Genomic DNA, 19,841 nt, shown 5'->3' on the forward strand with positions numbered 1-19,841 from the left:
TGCCCTCTAGTGGGGGAAAAGGTGTTGCTGAGCCCGGATCTCATTACCAGCAGATCAGAGCCCTGCACTGTGTTACTAATGTGGTGGAACAGGTAACTCAATTATCAGGAATGAGGAAGTGCGGAGAACTCTCTCCACCTCTTGGCACAGATTACCTTCCAGTATAAAGACCGTCTCAGCAGCTGACGCCCATCTCTATCTGTCACACTTGCCTGCTCATCGCCAGCCCATGAGACACCAGAGTCGTCTGCAAACCCCAGACCTGGTCTCCCTCAGTGAGAGGCTTGGAAGGGTAGACATCACCTCCAGGACACCGCGTTGCAACCCGATTCATTCAGCTGAAGTCCTGTCAGGTAATTCTTGGGTATTGTGTCCGTTTGGGAGTACTGTGCCTCAGTTGGAGTGTTGTGTGCAGTTCTGGTCATCCTATGACCGAGAGGGTGTAGAGGGTTTGGAGAGGGTGCAAAAGAGCTTTACCGGAATGATGAAGGGTTTCGTTTCGTCTTCGTCTGAAGAAGGGTTTCGGCCCGAAACGTCGCCTATTTCCTTCGCTCCATAGATGCTGCTGCACCCGCTGAGTTTCTCCAGCAATTTTGTGTACCTTTTACCGGAATGATGCCTGGATTAGAGGGTATTAGCTGCACGGAGAGGATGGACACACTTGGATTGGTTTCACTGGAGCATCGGAGGCTGAGGGGAGATCTGGTTGAACTATATATATGGTAAAATATTATAGGAACATTTCAGATGCATGTAGGCAGCACATAAATAGGCAAGGAATAGAGGGATATGGACCGCTTCACCCTGTGTCTGACCTCGGGGGAGTATAAAGGGAGGTAGAGGGAGCTTCACTCAGGGAGTGTGTGATGGGACATTGTTGGGCAGAGAGCTGCGTTGACCACTGGCATATCTCCCCTCTCCTCACAGGTGCCGGCTATGGACCAGGCGGAGGGTGCGGTCAACAGCGCCGGACCTTTCACCGCCCGCGGCACTCTGCTCCTCACCTGCGTGCTGCCCACCTCCTGCCCCTCCGACGGCCAGAGTGAGTCGCTGGACCTGGAGATGCCCACACACTCCACAGTGTGGACCCTCCGCCTGTTGGCCTGGAGCCAGGCTGCCGGGCACAGTGCCACGCCCAGCAACTACCAGCTGAACTCCCCCCACCACTTCCGGCTGCTGTACAGGAAGGGTCCCACCTGGTACGAGATGTTGGAGGACCAGCAGACCCTGGCCTCGCTGGAGGCGGTGAGATATTGGAAGAGCTTGGGCCTCAAGAAGGGTCAGATCCACCTGGAGCCCCAACCCAAGGAGACCAGATCCAGCCAGGACTTTTGGAACGGGCTGACCAACCTGGTGGGTCTGGATGTCCGGTCCAGAGTGGCCAGCCAGCAGAGTGAGCTGAATTGGGCACGCAGGATGTTTGCGGTGGTCAGGCAAGCGGATGTCCAAGGGCGGGACGGGAGGGCCTTTGCCATGGAGCCCTGCCTGGTGTCCAGCCCCCTCCCTCAAGGTCTCTTGCCCCAGGTCATCAGGGAGATGGCGGTGACCATCTACCATGCTGGCACCAGCCGGAAGATGAAGGTGGACCTTCGCTACACTCCGGGCGAGGTTGTGCAAGCCTACCGTGAGGCAACGCCGCCAGAGGTCGCCCCTGACCTGGTCTTGAAGGTCTGCGGGCGCCAGGACTACCTCACCGGCTGCCGGCCGCTGGTGGACTTCTCCTGGGTCCGCCACTGTCTGAAGAACAAGGAGGAGGTCCACCTGGCATTGGTGGAGGCCCCGTGCGCAGAGGAGGATGGGGTGGAAGGTGTGGAGTGGCCACTGGTGGACGAGGCCACGGAGCTGACCACTGGACTCCAGGAGCTGGATGGGGAGGAACCCCCCATCATCTCGCTCTGGGACTGCCACCACCGCTTCCGGGTGAAGCTCCTGGGCTTGGACCTCCCCGCCCCGCCCAGCGAGGGGCCTCCCGCGGTCTACGTGGAGGCCGCCGTGCTCCATGGGGCCAGTGTCCTGTCCTCCGTCGCCTCGCCCCCACGACCCCTTGCCCAAGAGATGATGTGGAACGTCTGGCTTAGCTTGGACATCCGGGTGGAGAACCTGCCCCGGGGATCACGGCTGAGGCTGGCGGTCTACGGGCTAGACGACCAGACACTCCCGGCCTGGGACCCCAGGCAGAGTCCAAGGGAAGGGAACCCTGGGCAGGGCAAGGCTGGACATCTACACTCGGTCAGTCTGCTCCTGATAGACCACCACTCGCTCCTGAGGCAGGGTGAGTACGTGTTGCACATGTGGCCGGGATCCAGGGACAACCAAGGAGCGGACCTGCTGAGCTCCCAAACCAACCCCGAGCTCGTGACCTCTGCTGCCATCTGCATCTTGCTTGACACCTACCATCGACCGGTGGCTTTGCCCGGACACTCGGACAAGGGGTCGGAATCGTCAGACTTCGGGCAGACATCCCACGGTGAGAAGAGGGACCTGCTGGAGCGGTTCAGGGAAGAGTGCGGGCTCTACAGCCGCCCGCTGCCCATTTTCTTGGCCACGGTGCAGTGGGGAGACCGCAGTGTGGTACAGGAGGTACACTGGCTCTTTCACCGCTGGCAGCCCCAACAGCTGGACCTGGCGGTGGCCCTGGAGCTGCTCGGGGCGGACGTTGCCGACCGTGAAGTCCGCAAACTGGCGGTGAGGCGGCTGGAGGGCTTGGACAATGACCATCTCCTGAGATATCTCCTCCAGTTAGTCCAGGTGAGATATGAAACCTCCTGAGATTTCTCCTTCAGGTGGACTAGGCTAGATGGGAAACCTCGAGATATCGCCTCCCAGTGTCCAAGTGATATGCCCCACCTCCAAAAATACCCCCTCCAGATGATCCAGCAGAGATGTGAAACCGATTGAGATACTTCCTGCAGGTGTCACTACCTGAGATCCCTCCTCCAGCAGTTATGTGATATGCCCCAGGTGTCCAGGTGAGATGTTCCTCCGGTGTTACCACCTCCAGGTGGTGCAGGTGAGACGCATCACATCCTGATCCCTCCTCCAGGTGCTCTTGGTGTGATGTCGCACCCTCCATGCCCACTCTCAACCACCCCCCCCTCCTTCCTCCCCATTCTCTCCCCTCCTCCACCCCTCCCTTGCCTTCTATTACCCTCCACTCACCCCCCCCCCCCCCCTCCGCTCTCTCTCCTGCACTTTTGCCTCTTCCCCTCCACTCCTTGCCCCCTCCCCCCCCCCCCATACATCCTTAGCCTGGTCAGATTCCTCGCCCGAACCCCCGCAATGGACCAAGGCAATGGACCAGTTGGCCAGAATCACCATCACCTGATCCAGGCTGGGGACCATGTGGAAGGGATGGTGGGGTTGGTGGGCTAGCAGTGAAACCAAGGCTGAATGGCCTCTGAGGTTTGTCTATCTGTTCCCCAGGTACTGAAGTTCGAGCCGTACCACGACAGCAGCCTGGCCAGGTTCCTGATTGGTCGCGCGTTGACAGTGAGTGTCAGCTACAGGCAGAGTGGGGGTGTCTCCGTACTGCCCGTCCCTCACCGCCCCTCCCTCAGTACTACCTCTCCCTCAATACCGCCCCTCCCTCAGCGCCGAGTCCCTCCTGAGGAATCGTGGATGGTGTGGGCGGGGCGAGAGAGATTTAAAAAAAAAAAAAAAAATTAATTTCAAAATAGACCTTTTTATAAATATATACAATACATGATCCTTACAAAACTCCATCCAACATTCTCGGAGTCTATACATAGGTTCAATACTGTTTACACAAATTACCCCACATTCATGTGGCCCACTGGCGTGGAATCCCTTCCCTTATTTTGAGGGGCGTCTCCACCACACCCTGCCCCCCATGCCCAGCAGCGGAAGGACCCTAGACCGTGGTCCTCCCCCACCGAGCCTTGGCGTTAGCTGCACCGAGCTTCAGTGCGTCCCTCAGCACGGACTCCTGCAGTCTGCTGTGGGCCAGTCGGCAACATTCCCTGACGGACATCCCGCTCCGCTGGGTGGTCAACAAAGCTCGGGCAGACCAAAGAGCGTCTTTCACCGAGTTGATGACCTCCCAGCAGCACTCGATGTCAGTCTCTGAATGCGTCCCTGGGAACAGTCTGTAAATCACAGAGTCCTCTATGACGGAGCAGTTTTGAATAAATCGTGACTGGGACCCTTGCAGACCTCTCCAGACTGTCTTTGCACATCTACACTCTGCAAAGAGGTGGGCAACCGTCTCCGCTCCATAGCAGCCCTCCCGAGGGCAGCTGGTAGTGAGGTTCCGACGGTGCAGGAAGGATCTGACTGGGAGGGCTCCCCCTCACCGCCAGCCAAGCCAGGTCTTGGTGCTTGTTGGCGAGTTCTGGCGATGAGGCATTTTGCCAGACAAGCTGGGCAGTCTGCTCTGGGAACCACGCCACCGGATCCATCGAGTCCTTTCCCTGCAGTGCCTGCAGGACGTTCCGTGCTGACCACTGCCCGATGGACATGTGGTCAAAGGTGTTGGTCCAGTAGAACCTTTCCACGAACGACAGATGGGGCGGCAATGTCCAGCTGACTGGCACATTGTGTGGCATCTGCGCCAGGCCCATCCTTCGCAACACCGGGGACAGGTAGAACCTCTGCAGGTAGTGACACTTGGTGCCCACGTGCCTTGGCTCTACACTCCGCCTGATGCAGCCACACACGTAGGTGGCCATCAGGGTGAGGGCGACGTTGGGCATGCTTTTACCCCCGTGTGTGGCCTGTCGCACCCGGTCCATTCTCAACCCCCAGATTAAGTGGAAGACGGCCCAGGTGATCCCTGTGGTGTAGGAGGGAGGGACGGGCCACACTTGCGCCAAGTACAGCAGCCTCGAGAGCACCTCACACCTGATGACCAGATTTCCCCTTTATAGACAGGGAGCGCTGCATCCACAGCTCCAGTTTCTTCCCCACCTTGGCCGTCTGCTCCAGCCAATTCTTGTCACATGCCTCAGCTCCCCCCCCCCCCGAACCAGATCCCCAGCACCTTCAAGAAGTCAGGCTTGATGGTGAAGGGGACAGATGATCGGTCAGGCCAGTTGCCAAAGAGCATGGCCTCTCTCTTCCTGTGGTTCACCCTGGCTCCCGTGGCCGACTCAAACTGGTCGCAGATGCTGATCAATCTGCGGACCGACCCTGGATCTGAGCAGAAGACGGTGACCCCGTCCATGTACAGGGAGGTTTTGACCTGAGTGTCCCCACTGCCTGGCAATGTCACTCCTCTTATGATCACGTCCTTCCTGATGGACTAGGCAAAAGGTTCAATACAACAGACGAACAAGACAGGGGAGAGAGGACAACCCTGCCTGACTCCAGACCTGACAGGGAAGCTGTCTGATTCCCACCCATTGATTTGGACTGCACTACAGATATCGGTGTAGAGCAGTTGGATCCAACTTCTGATTCCCTCCCCAAAGCCCATTTTGGAGAGCACGTCCCTCATGTACGTGTGCGATATCCTGTCGAAGGCCTTCTCCTGGTCCAAGCTGATTAGGCAGGCATCCTCCCGTCTGTCCTCCAAGGTGACTGAGTTTTAAATGCCAGCGAGGACCACCTGTCCGATAGCAGACTTGACCCAGTTGGCGATGGCCTTAGACATCTACATTCAACAATGTGATGGGTCTCCAATTCCCGATATCATTCATCTCCCTCTTCTACTTATAGATTAGGGCGATGCTGCCCTTCCTCATAGAGTCTGACATGCTGCCGGCTAGAAGCATGTCGTTGTACACTTCCAGCAGGTCCGGGCCCACCCAGTCCCACAGAGCCGAATACAACTCAGCCGGTAAGCCATCGCTTCCGGGAGTTTTATTCAATTCAAAGGAACGGATGGAGCCAATCAATTCCTAGGTCAGTGGTTGGTCCAGACTCTCCCGCTTGCTGTCCTCCAAGACCTCCGTGATAGAGGACAGGAAGTTCTGGGAGGCGGTGCTGTCTGTGGCCTTACTGTCGTACAAACCTGTATGAAAGGATGTGCAGATCCTCAGCATGTCCGTCTGCAAGGATGTTACCGAGCTGTCCTCACTAAGGCTGGTGATCACAGAACTCCCCCTGTGAACCTTATGGAAGAAGAAGCGTGAGCACATCTCATCCTGCTCCATGTGGCGGACCCTGGATCGGAAGATGATCTTGGAGGATTCTGAGGTAAAGAGCCGAGCTCTCTAAGTTCCTTCCTCACATCCACCCCTCTCGACTGCAGAAGGAGCAGGTGCTGCAAACCTGTCTGGAGTTGACATAATTCCCTCTCACTTTGTCTTGCTCTGAACCCCTTTAAAGTTGAAGAACCTCTTAATGTTCTCCTTGGTTGCTTCCCACCAGTGTGTTGGGGAGTCAAAGAGGGGCCTCACCGTTCTCCAACATGTGTAGTCCCTCTTTAGCTCCTCAATGTTCTCTGGGGTCAACAGCTTCATATTTAACTTCCACAACCCTCTGCCTGCCTTTCGGTCCTCCTGTAGGTGACAGGAAGCCTGAAGGAGGCAGTGGTCAGAGAAGACCACCGGCGTGAGGTCGATGTGTCTGACCACGATGATGCCACCTTGGAATCTCTCCGTCTAACTCCGCAGCTCTTCCTCTTCCCCCAGAGCAAGAGGATCGGACATTTCTTCTTCTGGTACTGCCGCGGCGAGGTGATGGGATCGCCCCCATTCTCGGAGCGCTACGCGGTCACCCTGGAAGCGTACTTGCTGGCATGCGGCCAAACCCTTCTGCAGGACTTCCAGCGGCAGGTCCATCTGGTCAGCTCCCTCGGACACGTGGCCACCAGCCTCAAGGCGGCCATCGCTGAGAAAGGAGATGTCCCGTCCAACGGTCAGTCCACCCCGGCTGGGAACGGCCAAAAGCCAGCGCTGCCCCCCCCCCCCCCCCCCCCCCCAGGGTCAGTGGGGAGGGTGGGGCGGAGATGTAGGTGGAACTGCAGATGGTTCAAGGGAGTGGAGGAGGAGGCTAGAGGGGAAGCGATCGCTGGGGGTGAGAGACGGTGAGAGTGCAGGAGGGGCAAGAGGAGAGGTGAAGGAATTGCCAGCGGGAGTGGTAGAGGCGGCTACAATGTACAATGTTTAAACGACACTTGGGCAGGTACATGAATAGGAATGGTTTAGAGGGATGGACACAAAGTGCTGGAGTAACTCAGCAGGTCAGGCAGCATCTCTGGGGAAAAAACGATGGAAGACATTTCGGGTCGGGACCCTGTTTCAAACGTCCTCAGTCCCATGAAGGATCGAGACCTGAAACATCACCCATCCCTTTTCTCCCGAGATGCTGCCCAACCCCCCTGATACCTTTGTGTAAACCAGCATCTGCAGGAGCTTGTTACTAAATCCTTACTTGCTGCAGTTAAAAGCTGCCATTAATACAAGGCGATAAATATATAATAGGGGATGGGAGGGGAGGGGAGATGAAGGGAGGGAAGGGGAGGCAAAACTCTGCTCCTCTGCGGGGCATTAACACATGCATCTCGTTGCAGCCGCAGCCTTGCTGCACGAACTGTTGCGACAGGCGGATCTTCCCCAGAACGTCGTGGCTCCGTACAACCCCAGCCTCAGGGTGGGGCGCATCCTGGTGAGAGATGGGCAGTCCTCTGGGACCACCGCGCGGTGGGAGGGGCAGTACTGAGGGGGCACCGTGCGTTTAAACATTAAAAAAAAAAAATTATACAAATACTTTTATTCATGGAAAAAACAAACCATACAGGGTATTAACATGATCAAAGACTGCCTATGTTGACAGTTTACAAACAAACGGTCGTCAAATTAATATATCGCCAACTTTATCAACAATACACTCGACCTCCCGCGGCAACCAGCATTCACGGAAGGCCTGCAAAGTCCCCCCTCCAGGGACACGCGGGGACGGACATAGGCCCGGAAAAGGGGCAGGTAGCCAACCCCAGTGCAGCCATCGACTACTCGCTGCCTGGACCTGCGAATGGCCATCTTGGTCAGGCCCAGGGGCAGACCGACAGGGAGACCCCAACCTTTCTCCGTCTGTACTGCCGCACTGTGGGGGGGGGGGGGGGAGTACAGTTTTTATTGTGGGAGGGGCAGTACTGAGGGGGGGGTGGGGGGGCGGATGTTTACTTTGGGAACAAGTGGTCCTGACCCTGCCTCTGATAGGTGGAGCAATGCAAGGTTCTACCCTCCAAGAAGAAGCCGCTTTGGTTGGAGTTCACCCCCGCTGACCTCAGTGACCCCCACGGCCGGCCAATCTGCATCATCTTCAAGCAGGGCGATGACCTGCGACAGGACATGCTGGTCCTCCAGGTGAGACCGCTCGTCCCCTCCATCTGTACTAGCCCTCCCCTCCTCCTGTACCAGCCGTCCCCACCTCCTGTACCAGCTCTCCCCTCAGCCTGTACCTCAGCCGGTCCACCTGTTTCATGCCCCCTCCTCTCTGCCTGTCCCACAGACTCTGGTGATAATGGATTCCATCTGGCAGGAAAACTCGCTCGATCTGAACCTCATCCCCTACGGGTGCATAGCCACCGGATACAACATGGGTAAACTCCCCCCACACACATCCTGCCTCTGTGTCTCTATCTGTATCCCTCTTTTTCTGCCCCTCTCTCCCCCTGTCTCTCTCTCTCTCTGTCTGTCTGTCAGAAACATATAGAATTCTTAAGGAATTGGACAGACTAGATGCAGGAAAAATGTTCTCGATGTTGGTGGAGTCCAGAACCAGGGGTCACTGTTTAAGAATAATTAGTAGGCCATTGATGAGGAAAAACTTTTGCACCCAGAGAGTTGTGAATCTGTGGTATTCTCTGCCACCGAAGGCAGTGGAGGCCAACTCACTGGATGTTTTCAAGAGAGAGTTAGATTTAGCTCTTAGGGCTAAGGGAATCAAGGGATATGGGGAGAAAGCAGGAATGTGGTACTGATTGTGGATGATCAGCCATGATCATATTGAATGGCAGTGCTGGCCCGAAGGGCCGAATGGCCTATTCCTGTACTGATTTTCTCTCTCTCTCTCCCCCTCTCCCTCCCCCTCCCCCTCCCCCTCCCCCTCCCCCTCCCCCTCCCCCTCCCCCTCCCCCTCCCCCTCCCCCTCCCCCTCCCCCTCCCCCCTCCCCCTCTCCCCCACCTTGTCCATGCCAAGTTGCCACACTGGGCTAGTCCCATTTGCCTGTATTTGACCCATATCTTTCTAAACCTTTCCTATCCATATAACTGTCCAAATGTCCTTTAAAAGACATAATTGTATCTGCTTCTATACCTTCCTCTGGCAGCTCGTTCCAGATGCAGACTATCCTTAGAGTGAAAAAGTTGCCCCTGAGGTCCCTCTTAAATCTTTTCCCTCTCACCTTAATCCTGTGCCCTCTAGTTTTAGAATCCTCTACCCTGGAGAAAAGACTGTGAGCATGTACTTTATCCGTGACTCTCATGATCCTGTACACCTCAATAAGGTCTCCGATAGCCTATCCAACCTATCCAATGAGCATAAATAAAATTCTAGTTAGACAGCATTGCGTGCAGTTCTGTTCGGTCAAGCAGAGGGAAGGATATAGAGTCTTTGGAGAGCGTGCAGAGGAAGTTTACCAGAATGCTGCCTGGATTAGAGGGCATTAGCTATAAAGAGAGGTTGCAGAAACATGGATTGCTTTCTCAGGAGTACCCGAGGCAGAGGGGATATCTGATTTATTTATAAAATTCTGCGAGGCACAGATAGGGTAGACAATTAGAGCTTATTTCTACAGGGTGACAATGTCAGGCACTGGAGGGCATAGCTTTAAGGTGAGAGGGCCAAAGTTTAAAGGAGATGTGCGGGGCAGGGTTTTTTACACAGAGGGTGGTGGGTGCCTGGAAAATACTGCCAGGGGTGGTGGTGGAGGCAGATACTATAGTGGTGTTTAAGAGGCTTTAAGTGAGGCACGTGGGTATGCTGGGAATGAAGGGATATGGATCACGTGCAGGCAGAGATTAGTTTAATGGTATCATGTTGGCACGGACATTATGGGCTGAAGGGCCTATTCCTGTGCTGTACTGTTCTATGTTTGATGTTATTCATTTTATTTATTTTTCTTGAACCAACCTGCAACTCATCCTAATCCTACCTCAATAAGAGAATATGATGAACAACCTCTTGCACTACCGTGACTTTGTTTTCTATAAGTGTGTTTTGTGTTTTGTCTTTTGCACAGACTTTTCCTTTTCACTGACTTGGAGAATCTCCATGTAATTGATGTTTCTGTGTGTGTCTGAGTCTGTGCCTGTGATGCTGCTGCAAGCAGGATCTTCACTGCACCTGTATCTCACTGAACCCATGCGTGCAATAATAAACTTGCCCTGCCTGTGCGCTGCAGGGATGATCGAGGCGGTGGGAGATGCGATGACCATTGCAGCCGTGCAGCGCCTGAAGGGCGGCAACAGTGGTGCCTTCAAGAACGACGCGCTGCACGATTGGCTGCGGTCTAAGCTGCAGGTGGAGGAAGCGGTGAGTCCTACGTTCCCTCAGTACCCCCCCCCCCTCAGTACCCCTCCCTCACTGTCTCCTCACCGCGCCCCTCTCAGGATACTGAAGGATACTGTCCACCCTTCAGTATCTCCCTCCCCCCCCCCCCCTCCATCCCCTCAGTACCAGCCCCCACCCCCGGGGGAAGCCCAGGGTTGGGACTGGTGTGTCGCTGTGTCTTATCCACTGCGTCTCACTGGCCATCCATCTCAACCTACAGTATCAGCAAGCGATGGAGACCTTCGTCACCTCCTGTGCCGGATACTGTGTCGCAACGTACGTCCTGGGCATCGGAGATCGACACAACGACAACATCATGATCACAGAGCGAGGTGTGACCCCTCACCCATGCACCCTGATCTCCCAAACACCCTGGGCTGATGTTGAGGGTCAAGCTGGAAAGAACGCAGACAAGATTTATGAGGACATTGCCAGGACTCGAGGGCCTGAGCTACAGAGAGGCTGGGCAGGCTAGGATTCCTTGGAGCGCAGGAGGATGAGGGGTGATCTTATAGACGTAATGAAATCACGAGCGGAAATAGATAGGGTGAATGCATAGAATCCCTTACCCAGGGTAGGGAAATCAAGAATCAGGGAACATAGGTATAAGGCAAGAGGGGAAAGATTTAATAGGGACCTGAGGGGCCAGTTTTCACTCAGGAGGTGTTGATTACATGGAACGAGTTGTCAGAAGAGGCAGTTGAGACGGGTACTATAACAGGTTAGTTTTGAGATACAGCGCAGAAACAAGCCCTTCAGCCCACTGAGTCCACGCTGACCATCGATCACCCTATACACTGGCACTATCCTACACACGAGGGACAGTTTACAATCTTTACCAAAGTCATGAATAACATCTTTGGAATGTGGAAGGAAACCAGAGCACCCGGAGAACACTGACACATCATGGGGAGAATGTACAAACTCCATACAGACAGAATTCTTAGTCAGGATCGAACCTGTGTCTCTGGCGCTGTAAGACACTAGTGCTGCACCACCACACTGTGCCTTTAAAATACATTTTTTTAGAGGTACATAGATAGGAAATGTTTAGATGGATTTGGGCCAAATATGTGAAAACAGGTCTTGGATAGACGATAAACGATAGACAATAGACAATAGGTGCAGGAGTAGGCCATTCGGCCCTTCGAACCAGCACCGCCATTCAATGTGATCATGGCTGATCATCCCCAATCAGTACCCCGTTCCTGCCTTTTCCCCATATCCCCTGACTCTGCCATTTCTAGTTCTCTCTTGAAAGGATCCAGAGAACCCACCTCCACCCTCTGAGGCAGAGAATTCCATAGACAGGCAGAGAATTCCAGATGCCCAGTGATTTTGGACAAAGCACAGCAGAGGGACATGCCCTTCGGCCCTGATGTCTGTGCTAACGATGTCAATTTAATGCACGTGGTCCATATCCCTTTTTTCCCCCCTGTTTGATCCACGGCAGTGCACTTCCAGAGCTTGGGAGCTGCAGTCAGTATGGGAGGTTGGAATGCTATTTGGAGATAGACACAAATTGCTGGAGTAACTCAGCAGTCCAGGCATAATCTCTGTAGAAAAAGAAGAGGTGACATTTTGGGTTGGAACCCTTCTTCAGACTGAGAGTAGAGGGGATCCAGAGATACTGTCTGATCTGCAGAGTGACTTTGGCACTTTGTGTCTATCTATCCACATCATCCTGTTTCCCTGCTGAATGATGGTGATATCCTGATCGATATCCGGGTGGGGACACAAAGGCAGGAGTGCATGTTTGGTCACCCTTCCTCTCTCCACAGGGAACCTATTCCATGTTGACTTTGGCCACATCCTGGGCAACAGGAAGCGGTTCCTGGGCCTGAGGCGGGAGCGGGTGCCCTTCGTCCTAACCCCAGACATGCTCTTTGTGATGGGACGGCTGAACAGAAGGCCCAGCCTCTACTTCCAGCGCTTCAAGGTGAGTGTGGGCGGTGATGGAAGTCCCATTTGATAGTGCGCACCACCAGACTCAGGAACAGCTTTTATCCCGCTGTTATCAGACTACTGAATGCTCCTTCCATAAGCCCTGATATAAGTATATAAAATGAAGGGATGAATAGAGAGGGTAGGCAATCAGAACCTCTTTTCCCAGGGTAGAAATGTCAGATACTAGTGGGCATAGCTTTAATCTGGGAGGGGCAAAATATAAAGGAGATATGCGGTCGGTGAGTGATTGGAACGCATTGCCAGATATAGTGGTGGAAGCAGCTATGATAGTGGTGTTTTAGAAGCGTTTGGGCAGGCACATGGATATGAATCGTTTCATATTGTTTCAAGGAGGGATATGAGTCATTTCCATCAGTTTAACTTGGCATCATGTTCGATACAGACACTGTGTGCTGTAATGTTCTACCATCTGTGAATCTAGGGTGTAGACCCGATCAACCAACCTAGTTTATTGTAGCCCTTGCACTTTTTCTAGTCTGCACCTTCTCTGTAACTATAACAGTGTAATGCTCGAACATTAAATTCTGCTCTTTAGTAAATTTCACTTTGCACTGCCCTCCCTCAGTCCCCCCTCCCTCAGTACTGCCCCTCCCTCAGTAACCCCCTCCCTCAGTACTGCCCCTCCCTCAGTTCCCCCTCCCTCAGTAACCCCCTCCCTCAGTAACCCCTCCCTCAGTACTGCCCCTCCCTCAGTAACCCCCTCCCTCAGTTCCCCCTCCCTCAGTTCCCCCTCCCTCAGTACTGCCCCTCCCTCAGTAACCCCCTCCCTCAGTAACCCCCTCCCTCAGTTCCCCCTCCCTCAGTACTGCCCCTCCCTCAGTACTGCCCCTCCCTCAGTAACCCCCTCCCTCAGTAACCCCCTCCCTCAGTAACCCCCTCCCTCAGTAACCCCCTCCCTCAGTAACCCCCTCCCTCAGTTCCCCCTCCCTCAGTTCCCCCTCCTTCAGTACTGCCCCTCCCTCAGTAACCCCCTCCCTCAGTAACCCCCTCCCTCAGTAACCCCCTCCCTCAGTAACCCCCTCCCTCAGTACTGCCCCTCCCTCAGTACTGCCCCTCCCTCAGTACTGCCCCTCCCTCAGTACTGCCCCTCCCTCAGTACTGCCCCTCCCTCAGTACTGCCCCTCCCTCAGTTCCCCCTCCCTCAGTACTGCCCCTCAGTTCAGTAACCCCCTCCCTCAGTACTGCCCCTCCCTCAGTACTGCCCCTCCCTCAGTTCCCCCTCCCTCAGTACTGCCCCTCAGTTCAGTAACCCCCTCCCTCAGTACTGCCCCTCCCTCAGTACTGCCCCTCCCTCAGTACTGCCCCTCCCTCAGTACTGCCCCTCCCTCAGTAACCCCCTCCCTCAGTACTGCCCCTCCCTCAGTACTGCCCCTCCCTCAGTACTGCCCCTCCCTCAGTAACCCCCTCCCTCAGTACTGCCCCTCCCTCAGTTCCCCCTCCCACAGTAACCCCCTCCCTCAGTACCGCCCCTCCCTCAGTACCGCCCCTCTTATCGGCTCCCTGGAGCAGTCAGTGTGTGGCCAGATGTGGTAACCCCTGTTTTTTGGTCTACAGGACACCTGTGTCCAGGCGTACCTGAGCCTGCGGTCCCACTCCTCGCTCCTCATCACCCTCTTCTCGCTGATGCTGCGGACAGGACTCCCGGAGCTGAACTGTGCGCGGGACGTTGAATACTTGCGGGAGGCGCTGGCTGTGGGCAGTGAAACCCCAGCCGCGCACCAACACTTCCTCAGCTGCATCAGCGAGTGCGAGAGCCTGGGCTGGACTGTACAGGCCAACTGGTGGATCCACATGTGGATGGGCATTAAACAAGCCTGACCCCAGCTGCAGAGACTGACTGGTGTGGGACAGCGCTGACCGGTGTGGGACAGGACTGACCGATGTGTGTGGGCACTGACCAGTGGGACAGGAGTGACCAGTGTGGGACGGGAGTGACCAGTGTGGGACGGGAGTGACCAGTGTGGGACGGGAGTGACCGGTGACATGGGAGTGACTGGTGGGACAGGAGTGACCAGTGTGGGACGGGAGTGACCGGTGACACGGGAGTGACCGGTGGGACAGGAGTGACCAGTGGGACGGGAGTGACCAGTGTGGGACGTGAGTGACCGGTGACATGGGAGTGACCGGTGGGACAGGAGTGACCAGTGGGACAGGAGTGACCAGTGTGCGCCGGGAGTGATCAGTGGGACGGGAGTGACCAGTGTGGGACGGGAGTGACCGGTGACACAGGAGTGACCAGTGGGACAGGAGTGACCAGTGGGACGGGAGTGACCAGTGTGGGACGGGAGTGACCGGTGATGCAGGAGTGACCAGTGGGACAGGAGTGACCAGTGGGACGGGAGTGACCAGTGTGGGACGGGAGTGACCGATGTGGAATGGAGTGACCAGTGTGGGACAGAGTGACCGGTGTGGGATGGGTGTGTTGGGATCATGCCCGCAGTGCTGCGCTCGAGGTAGTTTCAAAGTACCATCAATGGAACAATTACATTGTTAACTTGCTGTGGTTTAACAGGCCCATAAACACAATAACATGCAAATAAATATATAATAACCAATAATACAATAAATTAATAATAAACCCCGGGAAACAATAGTGCTAAACCAAAGTCTGTAGTGTAACCAAAGACAAACTAAAGTGTTGTGCGGTGTTCAAGAGCCTGATGGTTGCTGGGAAGAAGCTGTTCCTGAACCTGGAGGTCACGGTTTTCAGGCTCCTGTACCTTCTTCCCGATGGTCGCAGTGAGATGAGAGCGTGGCCAGGGTGTTGTGGGTCTGTGATGATGCCGGCTGCCTTTCCGCGGCAGCGCCTCCTGTAGATTCTTTCAACGATGGGGAGGTCAGTACCTGTGATGGGTCGGGCAGTGTCCACCACTCTCTGTAGTCTCCTTCGTTCCTTGTCGTTTGAGTTACTGAAGCAGGTCCTGATGCAACCAGTATGTATCCGTGGAAGCAGATTACGACTTTTAGACAGATGTATGGATAGGAAGGGTTTAGAGGGATATGGGCCAAATACAGGCAAATGGAACTAGCGAAGGATGCTAGCTTGGATAAGGTGGGCTGAAGAGACTGCTTTTGTGCTGTGTAGCCCCATTACTCCATATTCAGGAAGTTGGATGTAGTTCTTAGGGTTTGAGAGACCAAGGGGTAATGGAGGTGAATGTACGAGTCAGGTGAGTGAGGTTAGATGATCAAGGAAGTGATAGTATTGAACGGTGGGACAGGTTTGAATGGTGGCGAGACCAGTTCCGGCCCACTACTCCCCATGTTCCTCTGAATCTCGATGGTGCATCGATGGTGAACAAACGACTCCCAGCACTTGATTTTTTATTAATTATTACTTTGATCTGAGGATAGGACAGTGCGGTTGTCATGGCGAGAGAGGGGGAGGAGAAGAAGGGAGTGGAACAACAAATAGTTAGTCAAGCCACTGGGCAGAGAATCGAGAGCGAGTAGCGGGCACAGGATTCTGCCAGAGAGGTACGTGCCTGAGCAACCTTCTCAATCGCGGTGGGTGGGGGGCTTGTTACACTGATCCACAGTCCCATGGGTTTAAGGTTAGTTTAGTTTTAGAGACACAGCGTGGAAACAGGCCCTTTGGCCCACCGAGTCCACGCTGACCATTCACATTAACTTATATCTTATTCCACTTTCTCATCCACGCTGGGGGGTATTATCAAAACTCCAATTAATCAACAAACCCGCATGTTTTTGGGATGTGGGAGGAAACCGGAGCACCCGGAGGAAACCCATACCGTCACAGGGAGAACGTACAAACTCCATGCAGGTGGCACCCATAGTCAGGATTGAGCCCGGGTCCCTGGGGCTGTGAAGCAGTGGCTCTACCACTGCACCTGTGTGGTGCCCCATTAAGTTTATGATCTCATGGGCAGCACTTGTCTGAGGGAGGGGTGGTGGGATCGAGGACCGTTGGAATCTAGAACCTGCTGAACCAGTGTGATTGCTGTGGGGAACCAAGGCAAGGGTTGGAACGGTCAAGGGGATGAAGAGATCGGAGAGATGACCTTTGCAAGCTGGGGGTCACCGCCCATAATCCAGCACACACAGCCACGGTTTAGGCTTGTTATTGTCACGTGCAGTGAAACGCTTTGTTTTGCTTGCTGTCCAAACAGATAAGATAATACTTTACTTAAATACAATCAAGCCAAACTCAAATGCAATAGGTAGAACAAAGGGGAAGATACAGAGTGTAGAATATAGTTCTCAGCATTGTAGCGCACCAGTTCCAGAGTCAAAGTCCAATGTCCACAATGGGGTAGAGGTGAATCGGACAGTACCCTAGCTTATGGAAGGGCCGTTTAGAAGCCGGATAACATTGGGAAAGAAGCTGATCCTGAGTCTGGTGGTGCGCTCTTTCCTGCTTTTGTACCTTCTGCCAGACGGGAGCGGAGAGAAGAGGGAATGGCCGGGGTGTGAGTTGCCAGGCCTATAGGGAGGGGTTGGGCAGTCTAGGACTTTACTCTTTGCAGCGATGGAGGCTGAGGGTGATCTTATTGAGGTGTATAAAATCATGAGTGGGTAGATAGGGTGAATGCATAGTCTCTTGCCCAGAGTAGGGGAATCAAGAACCAGAGGACAGAGGTTTAAGGTGAGAAGAGAATGATTTAATAGGAACCTGAGGGGCAACGTTTTCACACAGATTGCGTTAGGTGTATGGAATGAATTGCCAGAAGAGACATATAGACAAATACATGGATAGGAAAGGTTTAGATGGATATGGGCCAAACGCAAGGATACACGACTAACCCTGAATACCACGCTGGTCAGCATGGATCTGGTGGGCAGAAAGACCTGTTTCCGTGCTATTCAGCTCGTCTATGAAAGCATTGAGCACAAGGCACTGGTCTGGACAAAGGGCAGGCACTTAGAGTCATTGAGTCGTACAGCAAGGAAACAGGTCATTTGGCCCATTCATGACAACCAAGCTGCCACATCCAAGCTAGTCCTAACTGCCTACATTTGGCCCATTTCCCTCTAACCTTTCTTATACTTAGCTTTTAAATGCTGTTGTAATACCTGCCTCCTCTGGCAGCTCGTTCCGTATACCCACCACCCTCTGAGTGAAAAAGCTTCCCCTCAAGTTCCTATTAAATCTTTTCCCTCTCACCTTAAACCTCTGCCCTCTGGTACTTGATTCCCGTACCCTGGGTAAAAGCCTGCCAACCTCTCCCTATAGCACAGGCAATGTGCTCGTAAATCTTCTCTACACTCCTTCCTGCTTAACCCTCAACTTCAACCTGCCAAGGTGTCAGTTTTCAACGCAACGACTGTAAGCGCATTTCCATGCGGAACACATCAATCATGGTCTTGTTTCAATGGCCTGGTATGTAGAGGAGGACCTGGGCCAGAACTGAAGGCCAAACAACGAGTGTTCCACTTTGTCCGAGGTCAGCAGTGGGTTGATAGTGATCTACAGCTTCCTGCCCGCACCCAGTATAGACATCTCCGCACTGGGAGGGCGACCAACCTGACCCCTCTCTTCCTCAGGTAAGGAATGTTTCCCTCCTTTTCATCTCACCCCCTTTTCCTCAGATTTTTCGAAGGTTCCCCACCCCCATTCCTGATACACCTCAACCTCAGGTTGCTGTGGAGACCGTCACTCAAAAGGGGGACCGTCCTCTCCGTTACCAGATACAGACGATCCTGGCGCTGGTAGGGGCAGGACAAAGCCTGGCGAGTGATAGGTGGATACAGGTGAGGGGTGATTGGCAGATGGGTGGAGTAAATGATAGGCTGGAGGTGAAAAGGAGACATAGATGTCAGATAAGGAGAAGAGGAGTGAAATGTAAGGCCAGAGGGTGTGATATGGGTGGAATGAGATGAGACGTGGGGAAAGAGGAGGGGTAAAATGGGAATAAGGGGCTCGGGGGATGGGAGATGAGCGTAAAGGGGCTGTCCCACTGCGGCGACCTAATCTGCGTGTTTAGAAGAGTTTGCCCTCGACTCAAACTCGCAGCATGGTTGACACGTGGTCCTATGAGGTCACTGGAACTCTCCTTCATGCTCGAGGGAAGTTCCCGAATGCTCGCGACTTCAGCTAGGTCACGGAAATTTGGTCAGCATGGTTCTTTTCAACTCGTGCAGTGAAATGGGGTCGCTATTTAGTTACAGGCAGTGGCGGGCAGCTGTAGGCAATCTCCTTCGCTGACTGGGCATTTTAATTGGCTCATTGTAGCTTTCAGGGCCAAGGAAAACCGACCGGTAGGTAAAATGCCCGCTAAACGTTATTATACTTCTTAAAAGTGTCTCCACTCCTCTCCCCCTCTCTCCTCTCCCCCCAACCCCCTCTCCGCGCTCTCTAAAGAACTTACCATACATTGTGCAGCCATCTTTTACCTTCCTCTTCATCGCGGTGTGAATTTCAGACAGCGCTCCCCCGCTTTCCCTGGCCCCCGCCTTTCCAATGTGTGTGTGTGCGGTCGGTCGATCCAGCTCATGGTTTCAACGCTGACGGCCGATCCAGCTCGAGGTTTTCCAGGCGAGTGGCCTCGAGCTTGAAGGTTGAAGACACTCTTCTTAACTCGCGGATTAGGTCGCCGCAGTGGGACAGCCCCTTAGGGAGGTCTTCTCATTATTTAAGTCGTTGGATACACTGCTGGCCTAGATACTGAACCTTGGCAAGCTGTTCCACCTCAGAATGCATCTCAAGGAACCGCCTCACAGACCCCTAACAAATCCAACCATCGGCATATGAGCCCAGGCAGATCTCACCCTGCCTCAGGAATAGGAGGGCAGGGGGAGGCTACTCTTCCCCTCTAGACTGTCCCACCAGCTAATAAGATATACAAAGGGATCTTGGGCTCCAAGTCCACAACTCCCTGAAGGTGGCAACACAAGTGGATTGAGTGGTAAAGAGGGCATATGGTATGCTTGCCTTCATCGGTCGGGGCATTGAGAATGTCAGAAAGTCTTGACAAAGTTTTATCAAATTTTGGTCAGGCCACATTTGGAGTATTGCATGCAATTCTGGTCATCCCATTACAGGAAGGGTGCAGAGGCTTTGAAAATGGTGCAGAGAAGGTTTACCAGAATGATGCCTGGATTAGAGGGTATTAGCCACAGGGAGAGATTGGACAAACTTGGATTGTTTTCTCTGGAGTGTCAGGTTATAGGGAGACCTGATAGAAGTATATACATTTATAAAAGGCATTGATAGGGCAGACAGTCAGAACCTTTTACCAGGATGGAAATATCAAACTCTAAAGACCATAGCTTTAAGGTAAGAGGGGCAAAGTTATAAGGAGATGTGCGGGGCAAATCTTGTTACACAGAGGTTAGTGGGTGCCTGGAATGGGCTGACTGGGATGGTAGTGCGGGCAGATACAAGAGTGGCGTTTATGAGGCTTTTGGGTAGGCACTTGGATATGCCCCGACCTATGTAGGCGCGCATGACACCA

General features: G+C 53.9%; 1 protein-coding gene across 1 annotated transcript; it reads left to right on the forward strand.

Moving 5' to 3' along the window:
- Nucleotides 1–42: 42 nt before the first annotated feature.
- On the forward strand, nt 43–14,458 carry LOC116983274 (phosphatidylinositol 4,5-bisphosphate 3-kinase catalytic subunit gamma isoform-like). Its single transcript, XM_033036955.1, has 11 exons — nt 43–353; nt 928–2,748; nt 3,424–3,489; nt 6,594–6,819; nt 7,475–7,569; nt 8,124–8,270; nt 8,416–8,506; nt 10,310–10,440; nt 10,679–10,790; nt 12,240–12,397; nt 13,981–14,458. The coding sequence occupies exons 2-11, from the start codon at nt 937–939 to the stop codon at nt 14,242–14,244; spliced, it is 3,102 nt and encodes a 1,033-aa protein (XP_032892846.1). The 5' UTR covers nt 43–353; nt 928–936; the 3' UTR covers nt 14,245–14,458.
- The last annotated feature ends 5,383 nt before the right edge of the window (nt 14,459–19,841 follow it).

The sequence above is a fragment of the Amblyraja radiata genome, chromosome 18 (genome assembly GCF_010909765.2).
Source record: "Amblyraja radiata isolate CabotCenter1 chromosome 18, sAmbRad1.1.pri, whole genome shotgun sequence".
In the NCBI taxonomy this organism is placed as follows: Eukaryota; Metazoa; Chordata; class Chondrichthyes; order Rajiformes; family Rajidae; genus Amblyraja; species Amblyraja radiata.